The sequence below is a fragment of the Halichoerus grypus genome, chromosome 15 (genome assembly GCF_964656455.1).
Source record: "Halichoerus grypus chromosome 15, mHalGry1.hap1.1, whole genome shotgun sequence".
NCBI classification, from domain to species: domain Eukaryota; kingdom Metazoa; phylum Chordata; class Mammalia; order Carnivora; family Phocidae; genus Halichoerus; species Halichoerus grypus.
Window position 1 is genome coordinate 55042055 of NC_135726.1, and position 21339 is coordinate 55063393.

At 57.7% G+C, this 21339-nt stretch overlaps 1 protein-coding gene and 1 long non-coding RNA gene across 9 annotated transcripts in view; one reads left to right on the top strand and one right to left on the bottom strand.

The window, feature by feature from the left end:
• The window catches only part of SHANK1 (SH3 and multiple ankyrin repeat domains 1), a 45488-nt gene that overhangs the window by 15958 nt on the left and 8191 nt on the right, over positions 1-21339 (bottom strand). For 3 of the 6 annotated variants that reach the window (XM_036104012.2, XM_036104010.2, XM_078062771.1), the window contains 14 exons: positions 17543-17620; positions 17250-17316; positions 16676-17006; positions 15592-15785; positions 12100-12213; positions 11867-11942; positions 11375-11404; positions 3839-3921; positions 3503-3627; positions 2810-2945; positions 2449-2529; positions 1879-1902; positions 1615-1683; positions 1061-1179 (listed from right to left, as the gene is read on the bottom strand). In XM_036104012.2, coding sequence (XP_035959905.2) covers positions 1061-1179; positions 1615-1683; positions 1879-1902; positions 2449-2529; positions 2810-2945; positions 3503-3627; positions 3839-3921; positions 11375-11404; positions 11867-11942; positions 12100-12213; positions 15592-15785; positions 16676-17006; positions 17250-17316; positions 17543-17620 — 1527 coding nt within the window. The remainder of the gene's footprint in view (positions 1-1060; positions 1180-1614; positions 1684-1878; positions 1903-2448; positions 2530-2809; positions 2946-3502; positions 3628-3838; positions 3922-11374; positions 11405-11866; positions 11943-12099; positions 12214-15591; positions 15786-16675; positions 17007-17249; positions 17317-17542; positions 17621-21339) is intronic. The other 3 variants (XM_078062773.1, XM_036104011.2, XM_078062772.1) reach the window with 2 other exon arrangements.
• Positions 9719-15585, top strand: LOC118543228 (uncharacterized). Of its 3 annotated transcripts, XR_004920971.2 has the most exons (5): positions 9719-9864; positions 11750-11823; positions 12661-12946; positions 13091-13220; positions 14712-15585. It is a non-coding gene; the product is annotated as an uncharacterized LOC118543228 (long non-coding RNA). The 3 variants fall into 3 exon arrangements; XR_004920970.2 differs by having other exon boundaries at positions 12661-13220; XR_013444165.1 differs by lacking the exon at positions 9719-9864 and adding an exon at positions 10619-10946 and having other exon boundaries at positions 12661-13220.

Below are 21339 nucleotides of genomic sequence, written 5' to 3' on the forward strand. Positions count from 1 at the left end.
TGTGCTCTCTCTCTCTCTCTCAAATAAATAAATAAAATCTTTAAAAAAAAAAATATTTTGATAACTGTATTATCGGTGTAATTGGTTTCTTTTGTTTTTTTAGGTAATTTATTTTATGTTTATAAGCATTATTAGGAGGACTATGCCAGCCTGCCAAGCGGGTCCATGGTCCCTCAAAAGCCAAAGAATCCAGTTTTAGAGTAAACAGCCTGTTGGCCACTGGGTGGTGGGTGTGGCCTGTGGGAAGAAGGGTTCAAAGGGCACGGTCAGAGGGCAAGGCCCGAGCAGAGAAGAAGCAAGTGCTAAGAGAGAAGTAGGGCATGTATGATCTCTGGAGGTGAGGCTGGAGGGGGGGGAGGAGGCTCGTGGTGACTGTGTTCCCATGAAAGGGCACAGCCCAATGGCAGGCCAGCTAGGGAGGGTCCAGCAGGCCCACCAGAAGAGCCAATGCCATGGATCCAGTTGCCTGACTTGCCTGGATTGAAATACTGCCTCCCTCTCTGAGCCTCAGTTTCCCCTCTGTAAATGGGCTAACAACCATGTGGACCTCACAGGATGATCCTAGGAACGAATGAGATAATCCATGTAAAATGTAGTGTCCCAAACAGGATCACCACCCATTACAGGTCACCCTCTGTCCTAGGGAAAAGCAGGTAGAGTGGAGACAGTGGTAATAAATAATATTTTAATAACTCCCACTTGTTGAGCACCTATTATCATGTGCTGGGCCGATGCCAGGGATCACCAGCTGTGACATCATGCCTTCCCTGAGACTCCTGAGGTGGGACGGAGATGGACAAGAGGTGGGAGCAGGGAGTGAGGAAACAAGAGACAAGACTTAGGAGAAGAGTAAGGAAGAGGATGGGCAGAGAGGAAAGGAGGCTGCCAGAGTGGGGAGAAAGGAGACGGCCCAGGAAGTATGGTGCCCCTCCAGGACCGACATTCAACACAGAGGGGTTGGGAAAGGTTTGCAAGGAGAAGGACGTTGTTCCAGGTTGGTGTGTGCACCCCCCAAGCCTCCTCTCCGTTATGCTCCCATCCCCCAGTCCAGGCTGCCTACCTCAGTGGCAAAGAAGCCTTTGGGCCGGTGTTTGCCCAGCGATGCAAGGCCACCAGGTCCAGGACTCTCGCTTGCACTGATGGTCTGCTGAGCTGCCGCCAAAATTTCATCCAGTTTGTCTAAGGGGAGGAGGGAAGAGGCAGTGAAATGAAGCTTGCTTTGGCCTCGGGCAGAAACAGAGCTGCCAGGAGCCCGTACAATATGTTGTACGAACCAGGAAAAGGCACCCTTGCCTCCATCCCCGTGGACTGATGACCCTGATGGAGACAGAATCTCCAGCCCAGAAGGCAGGACCCAGCGGTGGGAAGGGGTGAGGACAGCAAATCCTCATAGGAGGGAAGGTGGAGGGGAGGCAGAAGGAACGGGGGAGAGGCTGAGGACAGAGGTGGGAGCTCATACTTGATGCGTGGGGCAAGGCTGGGGTATGAGGCGATCAGGTTGGAGGTGGCCAAAGGGTGCGCAGGCAGGAAGAGGGTTGGAGAAGCTGCGGCACCCCAGGGGGCGTGGGGTCAGGGGTCCTGGGCAGCCTGGGGAGCAGGGCTGGGCCATCTTACTGAGAGCCATCTGATACACGGTCCGCTTTTTCTCCATGCTGGGCACCGGCGCAGGCTGCTGCTCATACTCTGTGGGCAAAGGATGCGGATGAAGTCCAGGGGCGCCCCTGGGGGCGGGGCGGAGCGGGCTCGGCCAGTGGGCGTGGCCAGCGGGCGTGCGCAAGCGCGAGTGGGGCAGTGAAGGGCCCGGGTCGGGGAGGGGCAAGTCCGCCGGCGGGATGGGGACGGGGGGGGGGCCCCCCCGCCAGTCCTGTGCCCACTCACCACTCTTCTTCTTCCAGGGGGAGACTAGCCCGGGGGAGAGGCAGTAGAGGAGCCAAGAGTTAGGACTTCAGGGGGAGGCGAGGGGCCCCCTCTCTGGAACACCCTCCTCCCTCAGGGTAGGGGAGGTCAGCTGCCCGATCTGCCCCCTGTCAGGGGAAACGGGACCCCCCGGGTCCACTCGGCCCTGTCTGGGGAGGGGCTGGCCTTCCTTTCTGTTAGTGGGTGTGGGGAAGCTGGTGGAGGAAGAGATAGAGAACGGGAGTGGGGTGAGGTGGGGCAGATGGAGAGAAGCCAGAAAGGAAACAGGGACCCGTAAGGAGGGACGTGCAGACCCAGAGAGAGACTCGACAGAGAAACAGATATAAGAGGACAGAGGAAGGTCGACTCTCAGACGCCCCTTCCCAGCAACACACACGCAGGCCAGAGACAGTCTGACCCATGGACTAGGGGACAGGATGAGGACAGGACCCCTGGTCACTAACAACACTAACAAACTCAAGGTCTGGTTCAGCCCCCTTCTGCCCCCCCCACCCCCCCAGCGCCTGGGCCCCAGCAGCCCCACAGGCTCACCCATCTCCTCCAGCTCTGAGGTCATAGACTTGGAACGCAGAGAGATGGCTGGGGGCGGGAGCCGCTTAGCCTGCTGGGGTGCTGAAAAGGTGACGGTGGGGTCAAGCATCAGTACCGCAGAGAGAAGGCCCATGAACCACCCCCACCACCACTGCAGTGCTCCCAGATATCAGATAACAGTTGCCCCCAGCATGCTGAGCCCTCCCTGCCTCAGTTTCTCCTCCAGAAGGGTCATGAACAGGCAGCCTTGGGGAAGAGAAGGCCAGTGGTGAGGACCATTAGGCCATTAGGACCTCGAGGATCTCAGTCTGGTGGCAGTGGGGTGCCCAGGTCTGGCCACACACAAAAAGTGGACAAGCACCTTTCTTATGGACAGCCTCATCCATGTCCGGGTGCCTGGTGACCATCACCACCTTGACCATCAGCGTGTTGCCCCCTTGGCGGATCATGTTCACCACCTGCCGGTGGCCAACCTTCACCACATTCTGCCCGTTCACCTGTGGCACAGATAGACCCACACCGCACAGAGCAGGTGAGGGGAGGGATGCTTTCAGCTTCAGAGTCCCCAACAGAGTGGTGTCCCGCCTTGCCCTGTGTGTAGCACTCTTGGCCTCTTCCCTCTCACTGACCCTCACCACCACCCCCTCTCCTTGCAAGGCCCCACTTCTCCTTCTGGTAACTTTCCTGGCCCCAGGGTTGGGCCTTCAGGGGGCTGGGTTCACCCTATTCACCTCTCTCCCCCCGTCCTTGTCCCCCGTCCCTGCATTGTGTGTGTGTGTGTGTCCTGGGGAACAGCTCTGTTTTCTTTTAGTGCTTCAGAGAAGCCTTCGGAAGGAATCACTGAAGAAAGCAGAGGCTGGCTAGGGGGTGGGCTGGGGGGCTGGGAGGCCTGGTGCTGAAAGAGAATCTGGACTTGGGCAGCCGTATTTGGTGTGGATCAGGAGGAGCCTGGGGATTTTTGTCACCAGGGTCCCAGGGAGAGAGCAGTATCTGTGGAAGGTGTGCTGGAGGCTGGCACTTGGAAAGGCCCCTGGGGCTGGAGGCCAGGACTCACCTCGATGAGGAAGTCTCCCATACGAAGTCCAGCTCGCCATGCCACGCCACCCTCATCCACAGACTCCAGATACTGCAGTGCCGGGAAGGCCGGGGTGGGGGTGAACTCCTCGATGGGGGTCTGCGCTGCAGATGGGGAGGAGCCGGCGGGGTCGGAGGGGAGGGGGTGGAGAGGCCGAGCAGGGGATGGGGCTCAGACCCAAGTCACAGAGGCCTCACCGTAGCTGAGGGACCAGCACCCTGGGGGTGGGGTGGTGGGTGGGCTGGGGTCCCTTCCCCTGTCCATCCCCCTGGGTCAGAGAGCCCTTCTCCCATCTCCTCCCCAGCCGGCACTCACCCTTGGCCCCCCGGAGCACGAACCCAAACCCCTCACTGTCCTTCTTCTGCAGCAAGACTGTCTTCTCCTTAATGATGTAATCGCTGGCAAGGGGGCGGGGTGGGGGGTGGGGGGTGGAGAAGGGATTATGAGACATAGAGTCCAACCTCCACCAGCAACCCGGTGACCTGAGCCCCTGCTCCAGAACGATTCATCCCACCTCCTGGATCTTCCTCACCCATTCCGTGTGTGTTTGCTCGCAGCCTCCCCCTCAGAGCCCGGAGTGCTGGCTCTCCCACTCAGTCTTTCCTCATTCATCCATCCGTGCATCTATCCACCCATCCATTCAGCAAGCAGTTTCCAAGCCCACTGTGAGCCAGCACTGTGCAAGGGATGGGGAGGTAAGCCGCCAGATCACCAGACAGCCTGCTTTGAGCCCCTGCTGGCCACTTTCTTATCTGTGACCGTGAGCCCAAGGCTTTAACCTTTTGGGCCTCAATTTCCTCATCTATAATGTGAGACAATAACAGGCCCCACCAGATGGCGTCGCTGTGGGAGTTCAGTACGTACAGTATTCAGCACGGTGCTGGGCACATAGAAGTACGGGCTCAGTAGGATTCCTTCAAGGTCTTCAGGCAAGTTACTAAGTCGACAGGACACGTGTACTTTGATGATAGCCCTCCCAGCTCCTTGACTATATATAAACCACAGTAACAGCTCCCCAGGTACCCAAGCAGATTGTAGCCTCGCTTACTCAGCACTGTGCAATATGGTGGCCACTAAATGCGTGTGACTATTTATATGCAAATTAACTACAAATTAAACTGAGAAATTCAGTTCCTCAGTCTCACTAGTCACATTTCAGAGTGCCCAGTAGTCACCATGTGACTAGTGGTTACCATGGTGGACAGTGCAGATACAGAACATTTCCATCACTGCAGAAAGTTCTAGTGAGCAGCAGTGACTTATCTATTCCCTGGTATACCTCAGATGTATCTCCTTCATGCAGCGGATAGGTTCTAGTAAAAATGCAAACTACTCACGAATATGCAGATAGTCGCCACCATCAGGCCACCAAAGCCTGTCAGCACATTTAGGTAATGTTCACATACCCAGGAAAGTTCAATTAAACTCAAATCTATTCCATGTATCTCAACACCTGCCTGGGCTCGCTCAGATAACAGCCTCAAACCCTTGACATCACCACGGTGTGCCTCAAGATTATATATCCATTCCATTCCAGGAACCCCAGTATACAACAGGAATACCCATACACCCTGACTCCAACCCCACTCCCCTCGGGGGCCCCAAGAATACCCTCCATCCACTAGAATGCATGCCCTGCTGCACCCCGAGCATCCTGTGGTCACGTCTGAGACCTGTCCAGCACACATGCAGACCCCTTAGCAGATCCCAATAATATCCACCAGCCCCAACACACTCCAATAATAGCCAAGCATGCTCCCCGCGTGCTTCAATTACCTACCCCCACAGATTCGGCAAAACAGCCCTCCACGAATACTCCAGTAGATTTCAGTAACGCCCCCCACACATCCCAGTATGCTCCAATAATAACTCCCCCTCACTCGGATCGCAGTGTATTCCCATAACACGCCCCCTGAACACATCCCAGCACACGCCAATAATACCCACCATGCTCCTACCGTATTTCGGTACCATTCCCCCTACACACAAGCACCCCTGTGTACTCCCATGATCCCCACGACTTCCACTGTCACTGTCACATCCATACGTTTGTACCCCGGCGACAGCGTTCTGCACATGCGCGGTATGCCAGCCCTGCCCCCGTCCCCCCTTATCGTAACTGGGTGTGCTCAACAGCGCGTGTTTACACACGGGCAGACCTAGCCACTTCTCTCACTCAAGGTTCACCATGGTCCAGTCAACACGCCACACCATACCCACCATGTCTTCTTGATCTTACATTCAAGCCAGGGAGAGGCCACCTTTGTAGCAGGGTAGAAGGGGTGTAGGAAGAGAAGAGGGAAGGGGTTTCGAAGGGGTGAGGGAAGGGAGGCAAAGAGAGGAGGAAGGGGCCAAGGACAAGGCCAACAGAAATTGGTTCAGAGGTCAGAGCTGCCTGCTCCTGACCATGCACTCTGCTACACCCACCTTTGTCCCCACCTGGCCACTTCCACTGAGTCCTTATGCCTTTGCTACCCCCAGACCCCCTCCAGACCTCCAGGTCCCCAGCAGACAGCCTGCCCTTGGGACTTCCTTTATCCCTGATTTGCAACCGTTTCTTTTTCTTCTGTTCATACCACAAACCCCTATGTTTCCCACGTCTTTCCCCTACCCCTGGAATCTCTCTTTTACCCCCACATTATCCTCACACTCCAGACACAAGCCTTCCCCCAAATACCCCATCCCCCAATATAATTCAATAGAACTCCCATGTCCATTGCATGCCAGGAAGAAGCGTTTGCTATGTGCGGGGCGGTATCTGAAACCCTTCACAGGTGAGTAACTCAGTTGTCTGTCCTAGCCAGCCTCTGAGGTAGGCATAAGTACTATTTCCACTTTATAGGTGAGGAAACAGAAGCATAGAAGGGTTAAGCAACTTGCCTAAGGTCACACAGTGAGTAATCTTCAGAAACACAGAAGAAATACTTGGGTGGCTGCAGTTATAATACCGTCCACTTCACTGCACCCAAATACTTCAAGCGCATATACATCTGCCCCAAATTGGTCATAAGCATCCACGCCTTTGGAGCCTGAAATTTATCCCAGGTTATGCCATCAGCACAACAATGAGTGACATTTACTGACCCATTGCTGACTGCCAGATGCCACTCCACGTACTTAATGTTTATCTATCCACATAGTCTCGCGACACCCCTGGGAGGGGTAACTGAGGCACGGAGAAGTAACATGCTCAAGATCACACCAGCTAGAAAAGTGTCAGAGCCAAGGACTGAATTCCTCACAGGCAACCCATACACCCCAATAACGTCCAAACACCCCCAGATCATCACAACTCCACCTGTGTCCCTCCCTCCCAAGCATCCCCATCCCATACAGGCTCCTTTCTCTCCACACTCCCATGACTTTCTTGCCCAATCCCTGGCCATGGGATGCTTCCCTCATCCCACCACGTTATCCTCCAACTTCCCACCTGCCCTGTTGCCCCAACAGTTTCCCTAAACTCTGTGCTCCCCATCCTCTGCTCCTGTGTGTGCCCCTTCACCTCTCAGCACCTTGCTCCCTACTCCTCCATGCCACTGGAAAGCTCCGTGTTGGCCCCACCCACCCTCATTAGCTTTCAGTTCCCCTAGCCCTCATCACACCCCCATGGGGCCATCCCTCTACCTCCTACTCGGCCCCTGCACACCTCCCATCCCCTTCCCCAAAGTGTCCTCCACAGACCCTCACCCCTCTTATGCCCCCTCTCCCTTAGCCTCACCCCTCCCACATCCTCTCACACCTCTGCATGCAATCCCACTGTGTCCCCTACAGCACCCTAGGTTCCTTTCATACTCCCCAGTCCCCCGCATTCTCATCCGTGGAAGCCTCTTTCTACTTCTGCATCAACTCACTTCCTCACACACCCTTCCGCCTCCTGGTACTTGCAGCTGCATTTCATTTATATTCCCTGCATCCTCTCTGTGCTCTCCCTGTGCTGCCTGAATCCCCACCCCCAAATCCTCCTCACAGTTCCTGCATTCCCTCCTCACCCCATTTCTCCAAACACCCCACGCACCCTGTATGCTCCAGCACCCCCGTTTCCCCCACTTCAGTGTCCTCCGCTCTCCCCTGTTCCAATCTCATCGGCCACCCTCCTACTGAGACCCTCTAACCCCACCCCTGGCCCAGCATTCTCTACCCACACGACACCCCATTCAGGCTGGTATTGCTGACTACCTGCCCTGCAGGAGCACACACAATGCTCTCCCCCAGGCCATCCCTCGGCGACCCCAGAGTGGCCTCTGGAGCGCAGCGGCCAGCTCTTGTTCGCCGGATCCCACACGCGGAGACTGCAGCAGGATCCACTCCCCCCACCCCCATCCCAAAGGTGCCTCTCACACACCCAGGATCCCACAGCCCAGAGCTTGCTGCTGTACAAGGCACCCCCTCTGGTACTCAGCCCCTCCTCATGTACCCATCTCCATGAGTCTCTCCATGGCCTGCACAGAGGCCCCCTCGCAGGGAAGCCAGTCCCCTCCCATGCTAAGAAGTGGCACACACAGGCAGATGCAGCTCCCCGTGAAAAAGCTTAGCTGAGGCTCAGCACACATGCCCCACACCGGCACAGACCCCCTGGAGGCAGGGAGAGGGGCACATGGGGACAGAGACACACGGAGGGACTAGAAAAGGGGGGGCTGTCGGGGGGAGGGGACAGGCCTGGCATGAGAGGATACAGCCGCAGTCCCTGGGACAGACCCACTCCATCACTCACTCACACACACACACACACACACACACACACACACACAATCCTCAGACAGCCTCTCTATCGCTCCAAGTCACACACAGAGATAGACACCATCAAACAGGGACACACAGATGGACACAGCTGGGGGAGGGGGACTGGGAGCCCACCATCTCTCCATCTCTCTCTGTCTCTCTCTGTCACACACACACACACACACAGCCGTGTGCGCATGGCCGCAGGCAGTCACACACGCACGCACATCGACACAGCCACACTGACACATGCACAGTCGCACAGTGACACGCAGCGGAAAAAGAGGAGGGGAGGGGAGGCCGGGGGTGGGATGTGTGTGTGATGGGGGGATGACTGTGAATGGGAGAGAGGGGTATGAATGAGGGGACTTGCCAACTCTGTAAAGGGGTGTGGGGAGGTGGGGATCAGAGGAACAGGGACCTGGAATGTAGGTGCCTGAGGGGGAGTCACTGTGGCTCCCCACGGGGAGGGCTCAACAGAGTGGGGGCGGTGAGGGGGGCAGAAAGGGGTAGTGGGTTCCAAACCCCGGAGTGGGGTCCGTTTGGAGGGTTCGACTGGGGGCAAGGTTTCGGAGGAAGAGATGAGGGGGGTCTGAAAGGGCCTGGAAGGGGGCCGAGGAGTGTATGTGTGTGGGGGGGGCTCGGGGAGAGAGGCCCAGGGATGGGGATGAGAGAAAGGTTGAGAAGAAGGGTCCAAAAGGGTTTATCACTGAGGGAAGGTGAGGGGAGAGGGGATGGGGGGGCGGCTTGAGGGGGGAGGAGTCCCAAGACTGGGGGATTAGCGGCGAGGAGAGGGTCGTCACAGCGGGCCGGGGCCTCCCAGCCTGCCGCGGAGAAAAGGGGCGGCGCGCTCCGTTACCTGTAGATGTACCAGACGCTGCGCCGCCGGGGCCCCAGGGCCGGCCAGCTGGAGGAGAGCGCGGGGGGCGGCTGCGGCAGGGAGCCCCCACCGGGGCCGCCTCCGAGACCCCCGCCGCCGCCGACCGCAGACAAAGCCATCGCCGCCGCGGCCCCGGCCCCGGCCCCGGTCCCGGTGCCGGCCGCCCCCGCCGCCGCCGCCGCCGCCGCGTCCCCGTCCCCGCTCGGCCGAACCCCCGTGTCCGGGCCCCCAGGCCCCGCCTCATGCTGACCCGCGCCGGGAGGGGGGAGGGGGAGGGGGCGCGCACCCTCCCGCGGGAGGGAGGGCAGGGCCGGGGGCTCACATGCCGGGGGGCGCGGGGGCGCGGGGCGCGGGGTCGGGCCGCGGCGGGAGCGCGAGGACCGCGGAAGGCGCCGGCTTCAGCACCGCGGACAGCTCCGGAGGCGGGCGGCGGGCGCGAGGCTTTAACCCCTTGGCGTCCTGCGCCGGGTGGCGGAGGGGGCCGGGCAGGGGGGAGGGGGCCGGGAGGGGAACGCGGGGGCCCCCTTGGCGGGAGAAGGGGGAGGGGCGAGGCATGGGGGGGAGAAGGGGAGGCACTTCCGGTCTGGGCCCCCCCCTTAACCCCCTCCTCCCTCCAGAGCCCTCCCGCGCAGGTGCAGAGCGAGGGAGAGCGGAGAGAGACGCACACCACCACACAAGATGCCTCGCGACCGCGTGCGGGGACGCGCGAACCGAGCCCCACTTCCCAGGCAGGGATACCACGGTGAGAGAGGCCCCAGGAGGGGACGCACAGCCCCCCATCGCAGACCGACACATAATGCACCCCGACACAGTCTGGAAGGGCCAGGAAGGGAAGGCTAGAAACATTGAGACTGGGCCCCAGAGCAGTGAGAGACACCCCTCCCCCCGCCCCAAAGAAGCCCAGACGAGGGACATACACACACCGCAGCTCACTTGAGAGAGGAGAGGGCATAGACCCGCAGGGAGAGGAGAGAGGGTGGCAACAGGCCAGGACCTCAGAGCTCCAGCAGGGATGCAGGGTACACACCACAGGCCAGGCCACCTCAGACAGGGTCAGGGAGAGCAGGGGGGAGGCAGGAGGGGAAGAGGCTCAGACACACCACACAGTGCAGCACATGCCAGTGGGCACAAGGAGGAAAGGAGAAGGGGAGCGGATGAAGTTGACGGAGCTAGGGGAGGAGAAGGAAGAAGCTGAGGGCAAGAGGGAGCACCCCTATCCAGCTGGGAGAGCAAGTGATTCCCAAAACAAGGCCAAGGAGAGACCCAGAGAGACACTGTCAGAGACAAGAAGCAGAGGCTGATAGGGAGATTTGGGGTGGGAGGGACCTTGATACTCACCCGGTGCCCAGAGCCAGAGACGTGCCAGGTGAACACGCACAATGGTCAAGCGCCTCAGACACTCCGGGCGCAGGGTGGCACCCCAGCCCCACCCTCTCTCCCCATCTTTTGTTATTTCTCTCCCCCCAACCCCCCCCTCCCATCCCCACTGGCCAGAACACAGACACATAGGTTTGGACACATTTAATGGAAGGATGCTACAAACAAGGAGACCCTTCCCTGGATGGGGGGAGCGGTGGGGGAGGGTGTCATCTTTCAGATACCCAGTTATGACCATCCCTCCCCCACAGTCTTGCCCTTCTGGAAGCCCAAGCCCTGGAATCCTCCCCTCTTCTGTCCTCCCCTCCCCCAGGGCCCCAGGTCCTGAATTCCAGATCAATCGGACAGATGCAAATGCGTGCACACGATTTTCTGGGCTAACACGCCAGCACAGTGACATGCATAGAAAGAGACAGACGTGTGCAAAAACCCACCTGTCCATACAAGGTAAGCAGACACACTGACATCCCTGGAAACACTTGCCCTCATTCTCAGACACACAGATTCAGGGAAACACAAATGTGCAGTGCCAGCCGCACGATTAGGCTCAATCGTGCGCCCATAAATGACAGCCACAAATGCACCCATCTATACAGAGTAGGACAGACCCTCTCGCTGTCATGGGCATATATAGGCACATGGCTATACGTCTAGGGGCCTCTAGCCACCCATGCACACAGACACGTGTCATGCGCACCTACAGAGACACAGGGGCAAGGACACACTCAGAGAATCCGTACAAGGACGCTCGCCTGTGTAAGATGTTCACGCACAGGGAAACCAGCTCTGGTCGTGCACACACAAGTCCATACATCCCCAGGCACCCCTTTCTTCCCATTCCTGACCCCGTGCCCTCCCTTCCCCTCCCCTCTCACCTCCCTGGGCCAATCCCATCCATCAAGCTTCTGAAGCAAGTCAGCCAGCAGCCAGGGAGGGGAAAGGTGTCAGTGTGCCCATCTCTCCACCCCCACCCCTTCTGGCCCAGCTCTGCCTGCCCCTCTCCCCACGCCCGTGCGAGGCATGGGATGCATACACTTCTGCTGCACATGACCGCACAGAGATGGGGCACATGAAGGAGACAAAGGCCTCCAGCCAGCCACACACACGAGCTCCCCCGGTCCCCAGACATCCCCATCCTTATCTGTCCACCCATTGGTCTCAGGCTACCCCAAACCTGGGCAGCCTCAGTGGCTGCCAAGGATGGTTTGGGACTGGGCTTGTGGTCTGAAGCTAACTCTGCCTTCCCCCAGCTCTGGATCAAACTTTAGAGGGAGCAGAAAGGAGGCGTGGAGGTGGTGGAAATATTTAAAGGTGGAGTATGAAGGTAGGTTGGGGTGAGGGGCACCCGAGGGTGTAAGGACATTTACCTTGGGGCATCAAAGCTGTCGTAGGAGCCCACGGTATAATGCCGGAAGAGTCTCTTTGCCTTGTCACTGCGGCTTTCTGCAGGGGGACAAGGGACGACCTTGGACCCTCACTCTGGAAACCGTGGGCCCACCCCTGGGGGTCCTGGCCCACGTCGTCCCCTCTACCTCCCAGCACCCCACCCCCGTCGGGAGAACCCTCAGATGATCGAGGACAACTAGGGAGTCCTCATTACCTTGCTTTCCCTCCTGGGAGCGGTTCGCCACCTCTTCTAGGCAGTCAGAGGGGAACCAGCCAATGCGACCTTTGACCTGGCCTTCCCAGAAGCCTCCTTCCCCGATGCTAAGCACTGGGTGGGGAGCAGGGACATAGAAACATTTCTGTGTTTCCGTGTCACGCCCCACCCCCAACATATTCGATGCACAGCCTTGCCACAATTCCCCAGAACCTAGCACAGGGCCTGGCCCAAGGGCGTCCTTAATAAATGTCCAAGGAAGGGATGAGGGGCAGGGGAAGAATCAAATCCTATCATTCCTGCACTCTTGATTTCCGAATCCAGTGGGGACATCCAGAGGCACTGGGAGAAAGGGCTGTGTCTGGTGACATGGTCCTCGCAGGTTAGGGACACATCCAGGACTGGCCCTCACCTCCCCTGGTAACCAACCAGTCACAGCTCGGGTGTTCTGTAATTTCGTGAAGCCCTTCTAGACTCCCTAAACCCTTCTGCAGTCCCGCCACTGCCCCCGCCCCCTCCCACAGCCTCCTGGCCACTTAAACTTCTGTCCTTTGCTTCCAGCCCCTGCCCTCTGCCTCTCTTTGCTTCCCCTGGCTCTAGACAGGAGAAGCGATTAGAATCACATCTTTCTTCCTGTCCACCACCTGTCACTGGAGGCCCTTTCCTGCTGGCCCCATCTCTTAGCCACACATGGCACATGTTTGCTGACCGCCTGCTCTGTGTCTGTGTGTGCGCGCGCCGGCCACTCAAGTACAAAGACGGACATCGGGGACTGCTAACGTCTATCCGGTTCTCACTGGTGACCAGAACCCTAAGAAGGGACACTTCCATCAAACCCCTTTTGCCGGTAGGGAAACCGAGGCTCAGGGAGCCGAGGTCATTTGCTCCAGAATACACAGCTTGTAATCCATAGAGCCTGGATTTGAACACCACTCTGTGTCTCCACCGTGAATGCTTTGAGTCATAGTGTTTTGCTACCTCTCTGTTCAAGCATTGTGTTGCTGCTGCTTCTGATGCTGATGGTCATGGCAACAGTAACAGATGCACAGTCTTCCATTTCTTCATTTTTCCTGGCTCTGTCTCCGCTCGGCCCTTCGCATACTTCCCTCACGCCTACCAGGGTAGGCAACAACTGATTTCCCATTTTATAGACGAAGAAGCTGAAGCTAAAGCAGAAAAGTCCCTGGCCCCAGAGATGGCTCAAGCCACACTGGGATTTGAGTTGGGGCCCCCTGGTGCTTTTCTTTGCAAATCGAGGAGATGCTCAAGGTCATGGAAGGGAACAGGCGAGGGGGTGACAAGGGGTCTGGGTTCTTGGCTAGCCCTCCAGTGACTGGCTGGGTGGTCATGGAATCAATCGTCCGGTCACTGAACAAATATTTATTTAGTGCCGGTCATGAGTCAAGCACCAGGCTAGACACGGGGTAGAGCACTCTTGGACACAACCACTGTGGTTCTTGCCCTCGTGGAGCTTCCACGCTGGCAGCCGTGGGAGGCGTAACTCTGTAAGGGACCTCACGATTGAAAATTAGGGTCAGGACTCCAGGGGAAAAGGACGGGGTGTCCGAAGAGAGACCAGATGGGGGTTTATAAATCGGACGGCAAAGGGGCCAGGATGGTGTCTCGGAGGACGTGACATATAGATTGAGACCAGAAGGATCCTAGGAGTTAAAGAGGCAGAGAGAGGGAGGAAAAGGTTGTCTTGGCAGAAGGAATAGCACGTGCAAAGAGCCTGGTGTGGAAAAGGCTTGGGGCACGTGAGCAATGGGGAGAAGGAGGTCCCTGGCGCCCTGTGGGGGAAGGAAAGAGTGCCATGAGATGAGGTTGGTGGGTGGGCAGGGGAGGGCTGGCAAGCCAGGCTCAGGCACCGGGCTTTGGCCTGAGAGCAGAGGGAGCCTGCTGCCTCATCGGGATGCGGCGAACCTCACTGGCATCGTGGATGGAGGCAGGCTTTGAAGCGACTAAATGTCTTAATGAAAGGGAAGGATACAAAAACGGGGCAGTGTACAGGAGTATTGGGCTTGAATTTCAGAAAGAAACTTGGAAGATACCGCACACGGAAGGTCCCTGCCCTCGGACCTTAGCTTCCCTTTCTTCTTGCAAACTCTGTCTCAAAGCGCCGACCTGACCCTCCATGTGTGCGTGCCTGTGTGTGTGTTCACACCCGCACACGGGCACGCACACTTCCCAGGCACTGCCCCTGGCCCCCACAGTTTGCTCCTGCATCTGGCCATTCACTCATTCACTCATTCAGCAGATGTGCACTGCGGCTTCCTGTGTCCTGGGTCATTACACTGGGCCCCGGCAACCCAGAGATCAATGACATGTGACCTTGCCTTCAGGAACTCAGGCTACGGGAAGAGATAGTGCAAAACGGATGCTGATCCACGACCCACCTGACCCTCTGATCCCTGCACGTGCTTCAAGGCCCCACACAACCTCCGTCTCCTATGGGAGGAACCCCCAGCTTTCACGGGCAGCCAGGGTCTCCTTCTCTCCCCTCTAAGCTCCTGTCATGGGGGCCCGCTGAGGATCACGATCATTGGCGCTTGCTATGTGCTCAATATTGTCCTGGGTGCTTTAAGGTAACTGACTTTTTAAATTCTCACCAGGGTCCCACTGCACAGGTGAAGAAACTGAGGCCCAGAGAAAAGTCACTTGTCTGTGGGCGCCCAGCCAGGAAGTGGTAGAGCCAGGATTTGAACCCAGGCAGCTTGGCCCTCCAGCACTACACTACTCAGCTCCCCTGCAGCCTAGAGTCGGCAAAGAATTGCTCCCCCGCCTCGCATTAATTGCCACGTCTGCTTGCTTCCTGTTTCCAAGCTTCATTCTATCCAAGAACACACGTCAACAGCCCTGCGAAGTCTGCACGTGAGGGCTACTGGCACCATTTTCCAGAAGAAGACAGAAAAACCAAAGAGAGGCAAACTCCAGGAACAGCAGCGTCTGCCGCCGCTCAGGGAGCCCTTGGCATGGTCCTGGCTTCCAACACCTGTCTCATGAGAGCCCCGTGAAGCGGGCCCCACCCCGTTCCTCAGATGAGAGCACCTGGCAAGGCCAGGAGGTGAGGTCAAGGTGGCTTGGCCCCACGCTCCACACCAGGTGGCAGGAAAGACTGTGGGCTCACACTGGGGACTGGGGCAAGTCACTTGACCTGTGAGACTGTTCCTTCAACTGTCAGAGGGGCTCCTGACACCCTCCTGAAAGGCCGATCCTGCAGGGGGACCACTCCCACAGGGCCTGGCATGGTATCGGGGTCCCCCAAATGCTCATTTCCCTTCTTTTGCCTCAACACCTCCTCCCGACAGGTGGCATCTGGGCAGCTATGCTTCATGCTCCTCTGGGGCAGAGGGGCATCCAGGGGCTCTCTGGGGTCCCCAGAGTGCATCGGACAGCCTAGGCCCCGGAGAACTGTCTGTCCTTGACTGTCTTCTCCTTGAGTGGTTGGCTCCCCTGCCCGACCCTCAGCCTGGCCCGGCCCTGCCCTGTTACCTTTGATCTTCTCCCCCTTGCTCAGGGAGATCTCCCCCTCGGCTTGGGCCTGGTAGGACTTCACGGCCATGAAGGAGCGTCCGGGCACTGCTGAGTAGAGCTTCCTGCGCCTCCCGCGGCTGCCCAGGGAGCCCCCAGGGCCCCCTGAGCCCCCTGTGCCCCCTGCCGGCCCTTCCCTGGGCGTCCCACTGGAGCTGCATACACAGAGGGTGTGAGAGGCAGGGAGAGTGGAGGGAGGGGGCACCTCTGGGAGAACAGGGGTCCGTGGGGTAGGGGGAGATGGAGCATCAGAGTGGGGGAGGGGGCTTGAGTGGGTGTCCCAGCTCTGGCGTCCTGGGGGGAAGAGGGCATTTGGGGGCTCCCTCTGCCTGCCCACTGCTGCCCCCCAGCCCCCTCCTCTGCCTCCTGGCTTCCGGCTCTGCCCCTCCCACGGCCCTGCGTGCTGTGCCTGATTCAGCTTCCTGAAGCGGAGCTCTGACTGTGTCATCTCTCAGCTCCCTCACGAGCCTTCAGAGACTCCCAGCTTCCTCCTGGTGCAGGTCCAACTCCTCTGCCTGCCATGCCCGGCCTGCCATGAGTTTTTGCTCTCCCGTGTCCTCAGGACATACTGGCCAGCCACAGTCCCCCTTCTCATCCTCCTCTAGCCAGCCTGGCCTCTTTACCCCCAGAATGCCCCCTGCTCGTCCTCCCCTCTACCCTGAGTGGTTCCTCCACTACCCCCCCCGCACCGTGGTCTCATCTCCAAGCTCAGAAACCCTTCCCCAAGTCCCTCGCCCAACCCCACCCCATTTGGCTTTTTCTCACCTTGCCCTGTCTGTCTGTCTGTCTTCGGGGGCTGCAACCAACATTTCTTTTGGGCATCGAGCAGGTGCTTGGCTAAACTGGCACATTTGGGGGTGGGTGCAAGACTGTGGCTTACAATGCCCTCCCTTCCTCAGGGAGCAGGACAGAGATCTGGAGGCCTGAGGGTGGGACCAGGGACTGGGGTGGATGGGGCGCCAGCCTGGGTGGGGGGAGTTGGGGCTCCGAGGATAGGATCTGGTTGGGCTGGGGTCTGTGGGACCAGGGCTGAGCTTTCCCCTACCTGGGCCGTCCACGGGGCTGCCTCTTGGCCTCTTCAGGGTGCCTCCCGCGGGATGGGGAGCGGGCCCGGGCGCCCCGGGGGCTGCTGGCACTTCGGAGGGTCCCACTGCTGAGCTTGGTGCTGGGGGCCGAGGGCTGCGACTGGCCCTGGGGCCCTGAGGTAGGGCCAGGGGCCCCAGAGGACGAGGTCCCCGGGGCGGCAAACACCATCCAGTCGGGCAGGGCCATGCTGGTATCACTGTTGGCCCGAAGCAGTGCCGGGGGCACCGTCAGCCCTACGCCTGGGGGTCCCCGTCGCCGGGCTGCGTACTTGGGGGACTCCTGGAAGGGCACTGAGAAGGCACAGTGGCAGGGGGCAGAAGGGGCAGGGGAGACAGGCAGGTGGAGGGGGCATGCAGGCAAGGGAGGACAGGGGAGAGGCACGAGGGAAGAAAGATAGACGTGAGAGAGAGTGGGGGCCTGGCATCGCACCCCCTACTACTACTCAGATGCTCACAGTCCGCTGACTCCCCAGTCCCACCATGCACCCCCAATACCGTAGGTTCTCCCCTTAGCCGTACTTCCCACTCGCTCACCCACATCCTGTTCTCGGTGGTTTCGGATCAGCTCCCCCAATTCAAAATTCCCAGCGATCACTGCCACCTGGAGGGAGGGGGCACAAGGAGGTGGGGTGGCCCAGGCCGCAGAGGGAGAGAGCGGGAAGCACGGTGAGGTCCCTGGCTGGCTGCCCCCCGCCCCTGCCCCCCAAACCTTCACCCCAGCAACTGCGCCCCTCCCTCCTCTCCCAGACCACCAGCACCCCTGCCTGTCCCACCTTCCTCACCCCCTGCCTTCTTTGGGCCCCCCACCAGCCCTCACAGCCCCAGACCTGGAAGGGGGTCTGTCCATTGTTATTCTTCACATCCTTGTTGGCTCCTCGATAGAGGAGGATCCGAGCGCAGGTCTCCTGCAGGCGATGGCGGTGGCAGAGGGTGAAACAAAAGAAAACGGTGAAGGTCATGAGCAGACAGAGGCACTGGGCTAAGAACTTCCGGAACAACCTGATCTAAACCTGCCTCACCCAAGACAGCAGCCACTTACCACATGTGGCTCAAGAGCCCTTTAAATGTGTCCGGTCCGAACTGAGATGAGCTGTACGTGTAAAATACACACCAGATTTCAAGAACTTAGCATGAAAAAAAAAAAAAAACAACGAAGTATCTCTAATAATTGTTATATCGCTTGCATGTTGACATGATAATATTTTTGGAAACCATGGGCTAATAAAATATGCTACAAAAATTAACGTCACCTATTTCCTTTTTTTTTTTTAACGCAGCTCCTGAGACGCTTAAAATTACACGCATGACCCGTGTTATAGTCTATTGGATGGTGCTCAGCAGAAGCAGGCTTTCTTGACCTCAGCACTGCTGACATCTGGGGTCAGATCAATCTTTGTAGTGGCGGCTGTCCTGTGTGCCGTAAGGATGCTTAGCAGCATCCCTGGGCTCTACCACTAGATGCCAGTAGCACTCCTCTCCCCAGTTGTGAAAACCAAGAATGTCTGCACACATTGCTAAATGTCCCCTGGGGGCCAGGGCTGTTCCAGTTGAGAGCCACTAATCCAAGCTTCACGGACGGCTTCCCATGTTGCATGTCAGGTGCTCAGCACTTTAGAGGCGGAAGCTCACTGTATTGTCCAACAACCCACGAGATGGAAATTACTATCCCCATTTTACAGGCGAGGAAGCTAAGACATCACAAGGAGCCCCAGGTCATGCGGCTGGTGACTATCAGCAGTTGGATTTGAACCAAGGTCTGTCGGACTCCAGAGTCTTTGCACTTATCATGCACTCTGCTAGACCCAGAAGGAAGGGAGGCAGTGGGGGTCAGGGTTGGGCAGTGAGCGGTAGGAATGCTGTTCGCATCCAGATCTGTGCCTTCCTAATGTCAACCACGTCACTCCCTCTCACTGTTTGGATCAAACCCAGTGGCCTTGCCATGGCCTAGAGGCTCTACCTCCACCTGGTCTGCCTACCCTCCTACCCCCAGCCTCATCAACTTCATCTTCTGCTGCCTTTCTTCACTCCCTGTACTCCAGCCACACTGGCCTCCTTCCTCTGACAGGCATGCTCCTGCCCCAGGGCCTTTGCACCCGCTGCTCCCTCTCCTTGGAATTAATTCTCTGCCCCTAGATTTCCACATGGCTCACTTTCTCGCTTCATTCAGGTTTTTGCTCAAACGCCACCTCTTTGGAGAGGGTTTCTCTGGCCACCTCATCAAAATAGCTCCCTATCCTGTTCCCTGTTTTATTTTTATTTATATGATGGCCACTATATGCCAGGCATTCTTCTAAGCCAGTATTAACTCATTTTCTTCATAATGCTATCTCCGTCAAATGACATTTCTCTTTTACTTGTCTCGTTAGCATCTCTCCCCCACTACATCGTGAGTTTTATATAGGGCATGATTTTGCAGCACCCAGCACCTGGAATAGCGCCTGGGCCACAGAAGCTGTTCAATAAACAGTTGCTGAAGTCTTCCACCCTTTGTCTTGGCCCCCGGCTCAACTCCTCTCTCCAGCTCCCCACTGTTGCAATTCAACCAGCATTCACAAAGCACCTCCTTGGTCTCACCCTCTCCGTGTAACAAGCATGCCAAGGATGCTTGCATGGTCCCATTCTATAGGACAGGCTCAGAGAGGGCAAATCTGTGCCCAAAGTCACACAGCTGGTGAGTGGAGCAGCTAGGTAGGACTCAAACGTGGCCTCTGAAGCCTAGGGCTCATCTATGTCTTGTGGGCGCACAGCTCAGGTTGCCCAGTTCAGTCACTGGACAGCAAAGTAAGCTCAGTTAGTTTTCTGGGTGCTTTTGTGAGTGTGTGAGAGAGTGTGTGTATCCAAGTGTGTCCATGCTGACCCCCAATTAGACTGTTAACTGCCATGTGTGTGTTTGTGTGTGTCTGCCCGCCTCCACCACCACCTTGCCTAGCCCAGGGCCAGACCATCTCCACGGGCCCAACCAGCAATACACCCTACACCTCGAGAACCTCGATTTACTGTTGTCCTAGCACTGATCTCACGGCATTGCAATTCCTCGTTACACATCTGCCTCTTCGCCAGATGTGAACTCCCCCCCAACTCCGCAGAACAGGCACCATGCTGAGTCTGATTCATCTCACATCGGTAGGTGCCCACAAAACATGCACGAGGAAGTATGAGGATGAAGGATATGGAGCCGAGTCACTCAAAATTCATTTGTTCAAGCCATTCATTCATTCACTGAGTCATTCAGTCTATTGCAAAGCAAACACCTAATGAATATTCTGAGGGGGGCTCTGTGTAGTCTTGGGGCAAATTCAAGGTAGCTGATTTATAATTCATCCGTCCACTCACTCATTCAACAAAGATGCACCGAGGCCTACTACGTCCTGCGGCCTTGGGACAGAGTAACTGATCGGACTGAGCCCTCACCCTTGAGGAGCTCCCAGCCAATAAACATGGACCTGACCTTCACCAGCAGGGGAGAGACGGGCATGTCAGGAGGCCAGAGGAGGAGAGAGCTGGGAAATCTGTCAGACCCAGCTCTGGCCCTTGGGAAGCTTAAGGTCTGAGAGGAAAAACAAGGGAGGGAGAAGTACGAAATGAACTATATCTGTCAAGCATCTACTTGCTAAGCACCATGCCAAGAGCAAAAGCAAAACATCCACCCACTTGATCCTTCGCGCCGTAGGTGTTACTGACCCATTGCACGGAGGAGAAAGGAGAAGCTCGAGGAGGGGAAACGACTGGGTCATCCGACTAAGAGTAATTGCTCCCACACTCTAATTCTGTATACTAAGTTTTCCCTGTTGAAATTCACAATACGGTTTCCAGGTCCTGACTAACAAGGCTGCCTTCTGGGGACGAGTGTTTAACATACATGGTCTTTCCTCCCCTTCCATCAGCTGACGTCATCCCCACCACGGGGCGAGGACAGAGCCTGGGAGAGGGCACAGGGCTTGTCTGGGGGGCTGTGGTCTGCCCACAGGCATGCGCAGAGGCCGTGGAGCGGGGGAATCTGGGCACGAGGCCTGCACCAGGGAGCAGGAGAGACAGAAACACCGGGGAGGGGAAGTGACAGCACCGCGTTGGTTGGGTCTGACAAACACTGAGTTCTCCCTCGGCAGAGCAGACTGCTCGCTGCCACAAGGCAACACGTGGCTACCTGCCACGTCTCCGGCACTGCAAGTTCTGATGAAGCAGAAGGGGCTGGGGCTGTCTTGGAAGACTTCCTGGAGGAAGGGGAGAGGAGGTTGGCAGACCAGCACCAGCTTGCCAAGCCCTGCTCTGCGGAGTCCCTGAGGCACCCCTCCAAGGGCAGGAAGCCCTGGAAAACAGGGAAGGAGACTGAGGGGCTGACTTGCACAGGATCCGCCTGGGGCTGGGGTCAGTAGGCTGAGAGCCACACTGGCTGGTTTGTGAGGCTCCCTGCCGGCTTTTTACTGCTCACCTTCACGACTCCCGAGGTGGGGGCTGTCCACCCAGCCCCAAATTGCTACAACTTGCGATATACTCTTGTCCCCTTCTGGGCTGGGGTTTGGCCTTTCCTCTGTCCCCTGCAGCACCCCCAAACGCACTGCAGGTGCTCCGCGGACAGCTGAATGGAGACACACAGGAAAGGGGGCCCGGGGAGCAACTTTCCCTT